We start from the raw sequence: 14,650 nt of genomic DNA on the forward strand, positions 1-14,650 counted from the left end.
ACAGATCATCATAACTTATCATGACATTAATGATCTGATTAAACTGAAAATAACAGGAGGAAAAGATCAAATGGCAGGACTTACAAATGTTACAACACTTAAAAGTAAATCTGACTTAACAAAAGGGAATCAAAAACAGCTTATACCATATGAAACATACAGTACATCATTAAATCTTAAGGTTGCACCATCTCTTATAAATTAACACAAAAGGCCCTCAGAAGACTAAGAATCTGTAGTAAAACAGTAAATGTTGTCAATGATCATCAAAATTTAAAACAAATCAAGTCTAATTTTAAGCATTGCCTGAGTTATGAAAGGATCATACAAATGCCAATCATACCCAAACAATTCAGATGGAAAGCAAAAGTCTAATTCGCCTCCTCAGAAAATGATGATTACATGATTAAGAGCTTCTTCAGGGTTCCTTTGTGTGAAACAGCCTGCATATTGGAGTACTCAGTCAAAGAGACTATCAATTTTCCCTGCAACCTTGAAGCAGTGGCGGTTCTAGACCAGTTTTATTGAGGGGGCCATGCTGGGGCCAAGGGTGTTGTCAGAGGGACACATTCAACCCTGACAAAAGAGACTGAGAAGGGTGAGGACTGGCTGAGAACAAACTGGCAAAACATCAGTGCATCCCTATATACTAGACATATACTGTGTACTATATCGAAATGCAGACTGACAGCAGCTGGTTGGCTGTTTACACTCAACACGAGTCCCTTAGCGCTCTAAGAGACTGGGATCAAGTGCCACACGCGTGTTCCGCCTGTAACAGTATCGGCACGATACCGAAGCTTTTTTTATCGTATAATATTATTTTGATGTGGAGGGGGGGGGTCACAGTGGGGTCCAGGTTCAGTTTTACAGGGGCACTGGCCCCTGTTGGCCCCTCCCCAGAACCGCCACTGCCTTGAAGACACTATTAGAAAGCAGTTTTCCAGTTCCAAGTATTCCATTCGTTATATCAAGAATTGGATTTGAATCTTCGGCTTCCCGTCTGACAATGATCACATGCCTGTGCATCAGCAAATCTTTTTCATCTCTTATCTTCCTGTCAGACTGTTCACTTAACTCATTCCTCATGTTTGTCAACTCCCTATATCTGTCCTCTCTCTCTCTATTTCTCTCTGATTCCATCTCTTCGCTCATCCTCTTCATGTTCTTATCCATCTCCCCCTTCATTCACTTCCTCTGCTCCTCTCTCTCTCTTTTTCTCCCTTTCCCTCTCAGCCTTGACTTGATCATTGATTTCCTTTATCTCTTTTTTGTTTTTTAGCTGTACTACCTTCTCTATTTCTGCTCTTTCTTTACGTATTTGCACTTCTTTCTTTTTCGGGAGGAGCTGTTTCTCCTCCTCCAGTTTCCTCTCAGCCTCCTGAAACATCTCGTTGGTGTAGTGTTTTCCTCCATTCTTCTTGCAGATCTTCTGGAGCAGCTTAGTGACCTGAGAGCGATCTTTTTCCCTATTATTAAAGACATGGTACTGGCCGTGACATGTGTCCACTAGTCCCCGCAAGTCTTTGCTTTCATCCAAGAATTTCTCAATCGTAGTTCCTTCCGTCTGCAACTCGTCACCACCAGTGAAGAGAACCATGCTGTATCTGTCTGCAGCCTGGCCAAAGATCTCTTGAATCATTTTTACCGTCTGCTTCTCCTCTTCAGTGTATCTGCCCAGCCTGATGACCACCAGGAACACATGGGGACCAGGAGAAGCATAAGCGACGCACTGGCTGATATCTTTGGCTGTCTGTTCCTTTTCAATCTTGGTGTCACACAGGCCTGGGGTGCCACCTTTTGTCCATCCACTGTGCCATTGCCCTTAGAACACTTTGTAGTAATAGACTCTGCACAGATCTTCGATACAAAGCTCTTTGGGCCAAGAATGGTGTTTCCAGTTGCGCTTTTCCCAAATTCCAGTCTTCCCTACCATCACTATCCTCAGCTCTGTGTAGTAGAATGAATAATACCAGATACAAATTAATTCTCCAAGTATTCACAAGTCAAATTAAAGTCAGCATTGGTCTGCTTCCTGCATGCCGGGACAAACTGTTTGGTCTATACTCAAAGTTTGATGAGCCCCTGTGGGAAAATCTTTAAGAGCTATTTTTTTTTTTATAACTTTGGGATCAATAAACAACTAATTTAGGGACTGAATTATAAAAGCTGTTTCTTAATGGAGATATGCATCAATGTTGGATGACCATGGTGATCTGGACACTGAGGATTCAAACATTAATGCCTGTGGCTGTGGAGCTTTGTTTTAAGTCACTCTCAATCTTTGTTCTGTTGACTGAATTCCACGGTGGCCCTGAGAGCTCACAGCACTGCAACTTATTTAACATCCCTCGCCTCATCACAGTAACCAATGGACGCTCGGTGAAAGAGAAAGTCAAGCTTTTATTGCAGTTACATAATCTTTATCTATTAGTCATTTATCTTTGTTGCTTTTTTAGGCCAAAAGAAACTCTGATGGAAACATGTCGTTCAGCAGAGCAAAATCACAAAACTGTCTATCGGCTTTAATATCTTTGAACTTTGTTATCTGACTTCTCTTGTCTTTCAATACCTGCTCTATCTCCAGGTATTCACCTTGTTAACTTTACCACTCCCAGCTTTGCTACCCTCCCCTCCCTTACCATTTACAAGAAATGGTGGCATTACTTCAAACCAGCAGACACAGCTACACAAAGCAACACACAGCTCTCTGGTTATCTGCGGCAAAAAGAGTTCAAACTAATAATGAGACAACAGCATCACATTACATTACACATAAATACCTTTATAAAATTTTTGCTCTTTTTGGCTATCTTTTAAAGTTATTCTAAAAAACATTAGTTTTTACTTTCTGTTTAATTATTATATTATGTTTATGAAATCAATCAATCAATCAATCAAACTTTTGTATAGCAACTTTCATACAAATCAAATGCAACCCAAAGTGCTTTACATCGATTGAAAACAAGAAAGAAGCAGAAAGAAAATAATGGCAATACATTAAAAAAAAACTTAAATTGATTTTTAAATATAGACTAATGCACACCAACAATAGTAAAATATATAAAATAAAATATGTGTAAATAAGTTAAAGCCTCAAATTAATATTAAGAATACAATAGTTAAAATAAATAAATTAAAAAAGGGTAAGGTTAAGGATTAAAAATTAAATTAAGGCTAAAAATATCAATAAAACTGAGTAGATAAAATAAATAATTGAATGAATAAATCAATAAAAAGAAAATAGATATAGAGTTAAGATTTAATAAAATAATAAAGCAAAATTTAAATCAATATAATAGTAAAAAGTAAGTTAGTATGTACACAATGATGAAGCACACATGTTGGCCTTAGTTTTCTACTAAGAAAAACAGTCAGACTGTCATCCAAAATATAGTATTAAATTTACAAATAATGTCAAATTCCACCAGAAATTCTTAGTTACCCAGTATTATAACCAGCTCTACTAAATGTCCAGCAGAGGTCTCCCCCACCTTTGATAAAAAGCGTGAGTAACATACATTATGCAACTATTCAATGGCATGATGGAGCAACAAAAAATGAAAACAACACTGTAGAGTTACATGAGGCATTAGTAGTAATAATCTCTGTACTGCTAATAAAAGTGAAGACAAAGTTTAAATTAAGACTCATTTTTTCAGTCAAAGTGTTGTATACAGTACTTGATATTTTTTAAAGAACGTCTTAATTTAATATCAAACACTCAACTGATGATATGGCTTTGCTGTGTAGAGTAACTGCAGATTACCACATTATGCTTTATTAACTAGATTATATCTTCATCATTTATCCCTATGATGTGGCAATGCAGGTCCACAATTAGTCAAATGAATGCTGTCAATGTTCAAGCATTTCTTAAGCTTATTACTTCCACAATTTCAGGGTTAGAGACCTCATATACTCCTGTTGCTATCCAAATAAACATTGTGGGGAAGCCAAAGTTAAATGTTTATGTTATGTCATGTTAATTCTTAGCTACAGTATCAAACCAAATGTGCTTGATAAATTGTGTTTCAAATATGTCAACGTAGTTTTGGGTCCATTTACTGAGAAATGTTTTTTAATCTTCTTTATTTCATCAGGGGAACCAAGTGAAACTGTCAAGAATTCATCAGAACATTCTGTATCATCAAAAAGCCTGCATGCAGTAGGTGGAGCCGTTTAAATCATATCCTCAATCAACTGAAAACAGCCAACAGAAACTTTAGTTTCACATTCATCTGACATGTGGAAGCCGTTTGTTTGCTGATGCTGATTCAATATATAAGGAGCTGCAGCAGGCTTGTGAGCACAGTGTCTTCACTTCAGCCACGGCATCTGCTCAGCACTCTCCAACACAACAAACAGACAGCAACTCTTACAACCACAACATGGCCGGCAACTTTGGTAAGTCATGGTAATTTCTCCATGTTATAAATATCAATAATGCTCCTTGTTTTTGGATACCCACACAGTTTCCAATGTGTTGAGTTTCTTCCATTTTTTAATACCCTGTATTGAGTATAATCTAAGATCAACTTGTCATACATCATAGTTTGATGTTCTTCCTTTTTCCTAGCAGGTGAAATGAATGACTCTGAAGTACATCGCTAAAATTATATGTCAGAAAAAGATGCATCAATCACATCAGGGCACAGCAATAGATGCTTTTTTCCGCATCTATGTTTTAATTTTATGCAGTCCAACAGAATTTGCATTTTTTATTTTAGCTTCTTATTCATTGTCTTTTATTTTTACACAGGACGCACTTTAACAAATGATGAGGAGCTGAGAATAGTGATGGTGGGAAAAACTGGAAATGGGAAGAGTGTCACTGGAAACACCATCCTGGGTAGAGAATGCTTTGAATCAAAGTTCAGTTCAAAGTCTATGACTGTAGACTGTCACAAGGGCAAAGGCACAGTTGAGGGACAAAAGATTGCTGTTATTGACACCCCAGGTCTGTTTGACACCAGGTTTGGAATGGACAAGACAGCTAAAGATATCAGCCAGTGCGTCACTTATGCTTCTCCTGGTCCCCATGTGTTCCTGGTGGTCATCCGGCTGGGTAGATACACTCCTGAGGAGAAGCAGACGGTGCAAGGGATTCAAGAGCTCTTTGGCCAGGCTGCAGACAGATACAGCATGGTTCTCTTCACTGGTGGTGACCTGTTGGAAGAAACCACGATTGAGGATTTCTTGGCTGAAAGCCCGGACTTGCAGGAACTTGTGGACAGATGTAACGGCCAGTACCATGTTTTCAATAATAAGCAAAAAAAAGATCGCTCTCAGGTCACTGTGCTGCTCCAGAAGATCAGAGACATAGCTAAGAAGAATGGAGGGAATCACTACACCAATGAGATGTTCCAAGAGGCTGAGAGGGCAGTGGAGGTGGAAAAACAACGCATCCTGAAGGAGAAAGAAGAACAAACACGCAAAGATAAAGAAAAGCTGGAGAGGGAAGAACAGCGTAAATATGAAAGAAAGATGACTAGAATTAGAAGGCAACACCAAGCTGAGAGAGAGAGGGAGAGGGAAGAGAGAGAAAGAGAAAGACAGAGGGAGCGGCAGAGGAGGGAATGGGAGAGGGTGATGGAGGGACAGAAAAGAGAAGCTGAGAGAAGAAGAGCCCAAGAGGAAAGAAAGAGGGAGACTGAAAATACAAGGATGCTTTTACAAAGACAGCAAGAAGAAGAGATGAAAGAGATGGAAGAGGAAAGAGAAAGGCAGAGAAGAAGGCAAGCAAGTCAATCTGAACCAGACAACGATTGTACTATCCTGTGATGACTTTATTGTCTTAGTATTTTATTTATGTGCCTCTGTTTTGAAGTGAAATAAAATATTCACCTATTAGAATTTGAAGTTTGATAAGAATCAAAACTCCCTCCGTGGTAAAGCACTTGATTAACCAAACATCAAAATGGCAAATGTATTTACTAATACATTCATAATTTAAGAATGACAGGAAAAGTCATGCACACTTTTGCCACTATTTATATGAAAAATGAATATGTTTATAACTTTTTGGTTGTACACCTTAAATCATTTGATTATTGAAATTCTAAAACGTCACACATGCTGAATAATACTCGAATAAACAGTGGTCAATGTACTTAAATATATACAATATGGGACACTTTAAAAGCACTGTGAGCAGTTTTTAATTGTTCTTTAAAAATTCACTTTCTTCATGACCTCAAAATAAAATGATCAATGATAAGCTTGGTTATTTCTTTGTACTGAATTTAAGTGCCTCTGTTCTGTCAGATTTTCTGTGTCAACTTTTACCTAGTCTCTATAACCATCATGGAGGATAAAAAGCATCAAACAGAAACAATCATCTTAAGTCTGAGCAATCTCTTTGCCCCTCTGTATCACAGAGCAGTCCAATAAATCGATATTTAATGCCTTTATGTGCATTAATCCCATGGCTGAATCTTAATCTGTTTGTTTGGTTTCTTTATTTTAATTTTTATGTGTAGAAGTGTTTTGATAAGAAGCCTTTTTCTGATATCTAGGCGTTGTTCAAATAAACACATCTTGGCTTACAGCCTTGCATCATGATGTAATTCCTATCTGTGATCTTATTCAACGGACCAGTGGGAACATGGAGAATATCAGATATTAAAGAATCATACAAATTATAACTAAAACAATCATAGACAAAGTAAATGGACCCAAAAAGTATGAAGTAGTGTTAAAAGTAGTAAAAGAGTCAAGGTTCTTATATATTCAAACTTTTAAAAACATTTCATCACAGTGGTATGAACCTATAACAACTTTTACCATCTGATATATGGTGCCATATGTAATTTTCTTTTCTTCTTTTCTTCTTTTTGTGTGTTTTGGTGTCTCCTAAGTTAAGTTCAGAGCTTTCAAAGTAGATGCAGCAGCTGAGGAGTTGAAACAGTTTTCAGAACATCTGCTGCAGCTCCTTATTTAACATCCCTCGCCTAATAAGAACAGTACAATACAACGGACTACCTAAAAAATTTGCACATTGTACATTTGCACCTTCAATTGCACTTCTACATACCAAACTCAAATCAGTCTATTCTTCACATACGCACAATATTTATATTTGTATATTTATGATGGTTTAGGTATGCTGCTCCTTGCAGTGAAAATGCTCTTCCTTGTCTTCTTTTTTATTTGTGTGTCATATTATTGTGGCTTTATACAGGACCTGAGAATCAAAAGTTCGTTCCATATCAGCTTGTGTTGGTATGACAATAAAAAACCTTGAATCCTTAAATCCCTGAATCACAGTAACCAACGGATGCTGGGAGGAAAGACGAAAGAGAAAGTCAAGCTTGTATTGCAGGTACATAATCTTAATCTATTGAAATCCTCTGTACTGTCCTTCGTTACTTATCTTTGTTGCTTTCTTAGGTCAAAGGAACTCTGATGGAAACATGTCGTTCAGCATAGCAAAATCACATAACTGTCTATTTGCTTTAATCAACTTTGAAGGTTGTTAGCTGACTAATCTAGTCTATCAATACCTGCTCTATCTCCAGGTATTCACCTTGTTAACTTTAACACTCCCAGCTTTGCTCCCCTCCCCTCCCTTACCATTTACAAGAAATGGTAGCATTACTTTAAACCAGCAGACACAGCTACACAAAGCAACATACAGCTCTCTGGTTATCTGCAGCAAACTAAAAATGAGACAACAGCATCACATTACATTACACATAAATACCTGTATTGTATTTCTTTCTCTTTTTGGCTGAACAAAATAAAAGGTCAGTTTGAGAGTGATTTGAGAGAGCAGAAGAAAAAACTGGAGGACAGGTATGACACTGAAGCCAGAGTGGAAGCTGAGGAGTCCGATCCATTACACCATTTGATGAAAGCTGGTGAAGCAGTTGTTGAGGTAGGCAAACATGTAGTCAATGGAGTTGCAGCAGTGGGAAAGACAATTTGGGGATGGTTCAAGTAAGTGGTGTAGTTTAACGGTGGAGAATCCCTCAAGAAGATCTCAGAGGACAGAGAGTAAAGAGTTAACAAATTTAATTTGCTGTTACCCTTTCTGTAGTTATCCAAGTGAATGAAGAAAAGAAATATATTTGTATTATTGCAACAGTGTATGTTGCAGGCTATAATACACTCACATTATTGCTGTTCAATGCATTTTACATAATCTTTGGCATAGGAAATAACAGCTCTGCATGTATCACATCAAAAGCTTAGATTAACTTAACATTGCTCTCTGTTTTGTTATTTCATTTTTGTCAGTTTCCACTGTGCTTTGGCTGATTGATAGTTATGCATTATCAGGAATATGTTCTCAGTCACAGTCTCAGTGTTATGACCTTTTGAGTTTTCTGAGACATGTTGCTAAATACAATCGCAAGGAAAAATCTTACTAAATGCTTGATGCAAACTGTATTAAATCTCCTGAGCTTGTTAGGTCAAACTTTTAATAATTTGTACGCTGTTTTTTTGTTGTAATGATGATTTATGCCTTTTGACAAGAAATACTTGGATGTGTTCATGGGCTAAACTGAACCTGAAATAAAGACGTGATAGTGAGACTAAACTTTTGTATAAGCAGCAATTGACTGATCTTACAGTTCACATAAGTTGTTTGAAACTTTTCATATTATATTCTTTATTTTGATTAGACTTTTTGTCTTCAATATCAATTTACCTTGAATCACCTCTCAAAGATAATCTGATAGTGTGATCTGATAGTTTTTAAGTTTTTAAAATGCTTACTTTTTGTGTAGTTTAGTAAAGTTTGGGTTTTAATTTAGTTTTTGGTAGTATGGAATACTTGTCAGAGTTAAGGTATTATTTCAAATCCATCACAAATACTCAGCTTGTGTATTATGTATTGTCTCAGTAAAAAGCTGAAGACATTTTCTCTCAATTCTTATCTTTGGTTAGTTTTGTAATCACACATTAACTTTCAGCAATTACTTTTTATAATGCTTTGTTATTATTTTATATCAGTTAATAAAAAAGCTTTTGACATCAAGTTTTTGTTGGTTTTCATCATTGACAGTAACCTTGACTTTAAGTAACACAGATGTGGTAACTCTGAAATAGCCCACTGCATTTCAAATAAGTGCAGATGAGAAAAATAATAAAAAACATGAATCTATCTTCAAATGTAATCTGAAATGAGTACAGCAAATTCCCCTATAGTTCTGATTTGATTTGAACAGTTACTGTTTGTACATAAAAAATAAACAAACATCTCTTTAACCCTCAGTTTTGCCTGAACAATTTTGTTAACGCTTGAAATGCATTGAAATGTGTTACTTGGAGACACTCAGCTATAAACAATTAAAGTGCAGTACCATGGTGTCAGATTAGCAGGAGAACTGTAACTGTTACACATATCTTAAAAGAACTGCTGCTGTTTCTTGTAAATGCGGATTAGGGGTAGAGCAGGGTGGGAGGGACAAGGCAACACGGGATGTTTTTGTGTATAAGGCAGGAAATAACCTATAAAAAACACCCAACAGGAACTCCACATGAAATCAGTCGCCCTTTATGGTTTCTCTTCTATGTTTGATCAATTTTATATTTAAATACTTAAACTGCCATACATTTTGAGTATAGCAACTAAAAACTATTGTAGAAGTTTGAAGTTTGAAGTTTTATTTTATCCAAGTTTTATCTGTCCACCACAATATTTCAGTTTTTTTACAGGCAATTTCTCTCTCATACTAGTTTGTGAGTTGTGTGATTTGAATGAAGTGGAAACAGAGACCCGTTTTCTTTTGTACCGTACAGTCTTTTTTCTACTGGGATTTTTTTTAATCAACAGACCTCAATGGCCAGAATAAGAATACCAGATCTTAACTGTGCAACCAAAGATCTCTGGCTTCTAGATAAAAGAGATGTTATAAGTAATTGCTTGTGATCCTTGTATTACTTGATTGTTGTGCATTTCTAAGGTTCAGAAATTATGCACATTAAGAAAAGTCATGTTTGATGTGCTACGCTGAACCAGAAATGTAACAAAGTATGACAATACTTTAGTTAGCTATTCATGCAAAACCTGGAATATGAGTGGCTCTGGCACATAGGGCTCAGTCTGTTTTTGGGGCTACCAGAAGGAAAAAGATATCATCTGCCTTCCTGCATGAAGACTTCTGCTGTGTTATAATAAGGTGTTGTCCTGTCCTTCTTTTACCATACACTGATTCTAATGAATATAAGAATAGGTCATCCTCGTCATACATTAAACTGCCAGATGACACATAATCATTAAGTTGACCGTGGGTGCAATGTCTTAAAAACACAACAAGTGACATTTGGCCCTCTATAAAGCAAAAGCACAACGAGGAACAGATCCACCGCAGCAGGTAACAGGAAACACTTGACAGAAAGCAATAACAGAAAAGACGTTAATTTCATTTTTTTTATTCAAAAAAAAAAATCAATGTTACAGTAAAATACCAATATCAGTCAATCTGTAGATGTAACTCAATTCAGTTCATCTGTAAAATAAAATAAATCAGCTGGATTTTTTCACACATTACAGTTTACATGATATAGATGATGTTTTCTCCTTTTTATTCAAACAAAATCAATTTTGCATTTTATAATTTTTGATCAGTTGTTCTGATCATGGCTTTAAAAAGTTCCTTACAGTTCTCAGGGGTGAAATCATTGGTTTTAAATTAAACAATAAATGGTCTCTTACTTGGTGATTTATGGTATATCTTCTGTTGCTTAAATTTAATATAAACATGGAACATGGATACATGTTGTTCAGCATAGAAAAATCACATAACTGTCTATTGTCTTTAATAAACTTTGAACTTTGTTAGCTGACTAATCTAGTCTATCAATACCTTCTTTATCTCCAGGTATTCACCGTGTTAACTTTACAACTCACAGCTTTGCTCCCCCCCTCCACTCCCTTACCATTTACAAGAAATGGTAGCATTACTTCAAACCAGCAGACACAGCTACACAAAGCAACACACAGCTCTCTGGTTATCTGCGGCAAGCAGAGTTCAAACTAATAATGAGACAACAGCATCACATTACATTACACATAAATACCTGTATTGTATTTTTTCTCTTTTTGGCTATCTTTCAAAGTTGTTCTAAAAAACATTAGTTTTTACTTTCTGTTTAATGAGGATACTATGTTTTTGAAATATATGTACACAATGATGAAGCACACATGTTGGCTTGAGTTTTCTACAAGAAAAACAGTCAGACTGTCATCCAAAATATAGTATTAAATATCAAGAAATTTACAAATGATGTAAAATTCAACCAGAAATTCTTAGTTACCCAGTATTATAACCAGCTCTACTAAATGTCCAGCAGAAGTCTCCCGACGCCTGAGATAAAAAGCATGACTAACACTCAACATTATGCAACTATTTAATGTCATGATGGAGCAACAAGAAAAGAAAACAACACTGTAGAGTAACATGAGGCATTAGTAGTAATAATCTCTGTAATGCTAATAAAAGTGAAGACAAAGTTTATCTTATTACTTCCACAATAACAGGGTTTAGAGACCGCATATGCTTCTGTTGCTATCCAAATAAACATTGTGGGGAAGCCAAAGGTGAATGTTTATGTCTGGTTCATCACACATGGCAGGCGTACAGCTTGTTATCTTGTTTGCACATGATTAAGTTATCATCTTTGTGGGGTTCAGAGTATTTGTAGGTTAATATGAATCTTATACTTTGAATATGTTCACTTCTTTCATCAGTGTAGTCTCATTCATGAACTTATTAACATCTTGACAAGTCAAATGTAGTTCTGCATACAGTGAGAGCAATGTGAGACAGATCCCCCAGCATGTTTAAGGAAACACGTGATAGGAAACCTGAACAGGAAGTTTTCACTGCAGTCTTACACTGTATTCATAAAGTCTATGGTCCTACACTGCAGTTTTTACAGTCTATGAGTTTTTAAAGGGAGCAAAAAATCTCTGAAGTTGATCCGACTGAGGCTGAAATGTGAAAACCAAAACGCATAGCCTTGACACAATGTGCCCTGAATAAAATTAACTTTCACTTTCGCTTTTGGGTGTGGTTTCCAACGCTGCCTGATAACGGAGAAAAGCGGCAGAAAGACGGACTTCTCAACCCTCGACTGAGCCTGTCTCAGTCTCAGTACCTGCATTTGAAGTCCAATCATGGCCAGCAATTATTACCACTCTTATGGTGAGTCATGACACCAAAGATTTGACATGTAGCCTAAAGCTAGGGCAGGCAATTTACTTTGTATCTTTTGAACCGTTCAACATCCAGTTACAGGCAGGTCTATCATAAGAGAGTCCAATTGTTTTATTAAGCCCAAATGAGATGACTGGATGGTTTACCTGCCTGCTGTCTGATAACATGCCTTTCAATGTCATACTCGTTGTGCTCCTTCATCACAAGCAAGAAAAGTTTCCTCATGGTGCAGCAAGGGGAGCTATTCACTAAACAGTGGTAGAAAAAGCTGGTGGAATACAACACTATAAAAACACTATTAACACTATTAACACTATTCTTGTAACACAATAAATAATCAGGGATAATAGGGTTATAGTTGTTATAGTTATGTTTGTTGTTATAGTTGTTGAAAACTATAACCTGCACTGTTATACCTGATTACTTCTTGTGGTCTCCTCTGGACTCCAACAACACCATAAGTTGGGGGTGTCCACATAAATGTGTTTGAGTTTGGTGTTGACATTCACTAGATTGCCAATTACAGCGTAAACACTTAAAGCTCTGTAATGAATTAGGTATGTAAACATTGGGAATCATTCACTAACAGTGCGTAGGCTAAAATATGTGCTTAAATGGTGCGTACAAACGTTTGAAGCATAAATCTGAGATTCATCAATATATTATTACTTGAATTTATTCTTAGACTGCGAAAAAAAATATCACTTCCTCAGACCATGCGTACGCACAAATGATGACGACCAACTTTCTCAGAAAATGTGATCACATACTCTTTTAACTAAATACATGACATATTTAAACTACTTTCAGTCAAAGAAAAAGACTTTAATATAATTAAATAATCAAAATATGGTTATAAACATAACTATGAACACAATATGAAATTTATTACAGTTCATGTCTTCCTTCTTTTCTGTTCTGCTAGTGTTTTTTTTTTGCGTCCACTTTAATATCAAACAATTTTTTCTTAACCTGAGCCACGGTGCGAACCTCAGGAGACACAGCATTAACAGTTTCAGTAATTGAAACCCAGGCTTCTTTTTTTCCCGTCATGGTGACTCCTCATGATGCGCTTCAGAAAAGTGTTGGTTTTCTTGCCTCGACCTCTGCAACAATCACCTCTATTTCTGACGAGGTGAAATTCTTCTGTTTTTTTTCCTTTCGAGGCCATCTTTAGCAACTTAGTTTTTCTACAACTCAGCGCTCTTGTCTTGATGCACTGAACAGAAGTCCTTATATAGAAGAATTGGGGCAAGGTATAATGCTAATTGCAGATTGCGGGCACGTGCCTGTCAATTCAGTATTATTCTGATTCACTAATATAAGCGAGGTGTTCAGAACAAAATTGGCTGGTACACACATGTCATGAATCCGACAGTGATTTTGTGTGCACACTTATTTCATGTGCAGAGTAAGAACATTTCCACTCATTTATTAGTAAATGAGGCCCATTGCACTTAGGGTTGTGTATGGTTAACCAAAGCTAACATGACGCTGGGTAAAGTTTTAGATCATCCAAAGCATCCATTCAAACCTAATTTAACATGAATTCACGTATCATTCATCCAAAGTATTATGGCTTGAGAAAAGTGATGGCGGGGGAGACTTTAATTTCAGTGTTTTTTTTCGTTTCCCACACAGTGTATGGCAGTACATATGATGAGGAGCTGAGAATAGTGATGGTGGGGAAGACCGGAAATGGGAAGAGTGCCACTGGAAACACCATCCTGGGAAGAGAATGCTTTGAATCAAAGTTCAGTTCAAAGTCTATGACTGTAGACTGTCACAAGGGCAAAGGTACAGTTGAGGAACAAAAGGTTGCTATTATTGACACCCCAGGCCTGTTTGACACCAGGTTTGGAATGGACAAGACAGCTAAAGATATCAGCCAGTGTGTCGCTTTTGCTTCTCCTGGTCCCCATGTGTTCCTGGTGGTTATCAGGCTGGGTAGATACACTGAAGAGGAGCTGCAGACAGTGCAAAGGATTCAAGAGATCTTTGGCCAGGCTGCAGACCGATACAGCATGGTTCTCTTCACTGGTGGTGACCTGTTGGATATGGAAGAAATCACGATTGAGGATTTCTTGGCTGAAAGCCCAGACTTGCAGGAACTCGCGGCCAGATGTAACGGCCAGTACCATGTTTTCAATAATAAGCAAAAAAGAGATCGCTCTCAGGTCACCGTGCTGCTCCAGAAGATCAGAGGTATAGTCCAGTGGAACGGAGGAAGACACTACACCAACGAGATGTTCCAAGAGGCTGCGTGGGTAATTGAAGAGGAGAGACAACGCATCTTGAAGGAGAAAGAGGAGCAAATACGCAAAGAAAAAGAAAAGCTTGAGAAGGAAGCACAGCAAAAATATGAAAAAGAGATGAGGAGAATCAGAAGGCAACTCCAAGCTGAGAGAGAGAGGGAAAGGGAAGAGAGAGAAAGAGAAAGATAGAGGGAATGGGAGAGGAGGGAATGGGAGAGGATGATG

The 14,650-nt window shown here is 37.1% G+C and overlaps 2 protein-coding genes and 1 pseudogene across 2 annotated transcripts; 2 read left to right on the forward strand and 1 right to left on the reverse strand.

Annotated features, from left to right (window-relative positions):
- Positions 1 to 1,168: 1,168 nt before the first annotated feature.
- LOC117815524 lies at positions 1,169 to 2,664 on the reverse strand (annotated as a pseudogene).
- Positions 2,665 to 4,342: 1,678 nt separating this feature from the next.
- On the forward strand, positions 4,343 to 5,784 carry LOC117815525 (GTPase IMAP family member 4-like). Its single transcript, XM_034687287.1, has 2 exons — positions 4,343 to 4,407; positions 4,763 to 5,784. Exons 1-2 carry the CDS (start codon positions 4,392 to 4,394, stop codon positions 5,782 to 5,784), a joined length of 1,038 nt encoding a protein of 345 aa, XP_034543178.1. The 5' UTR covers positions 4,343 to 4,391.
- A 5,867-nt stretch (positions 5,785 to 11,651) lies between these two features.
- LOC117815526 (GTPase IMAP family member 4-like) lies at positions 11,652 to 14,614 on the forward strand. The gene is made up of 2 exons (XM_034687288.1): positions 11,652 to 12,158; positions 13,812 to 14,614. Exons 1-2 carry the CDS (start codon positions 12,131 to 12,133, stop codon positions 14,612 to 14,614), a joined length of 831 nt encoding a protein of 276 aa, XP_034543179.1. The 5' UTR covers positions 11,652 to 12,130.
- The last annotated feature ends 36 nt before the right edge of the window (positions 14,615 to 14,650 follow it).

The sequence above is a fragment of the Notolabrus celidotus genome, chromosome 7, assembly GCF_009762535.1.
Source record: "Notolabrus celidotus isolate fNotCel1 chromosome 7, fNotCel1.pri, whole genome shotgun sequence".
Lineage (NCBI taxonomy): Eukaryota > Metazoa > Chordata > Actinopteri > Labriformes > Labridae > Notolabrus > Notolabrus celidotus.

Excerpts from the sequence above, each read along its gene's own strand:
- LOC117815526 (XM_034687288.1), top strand. The coding sequence starts at position 12,131 with ATGGCCAGCAATTATTACCACTCTTATG. Across the intron at positions 12,159-13,811 it reads CAATTATTACCACTCTTATG|TGTATGGCAGTACATATGAT; the intron begins GTGAGTCATGAC and ends TTTCCCACACAG.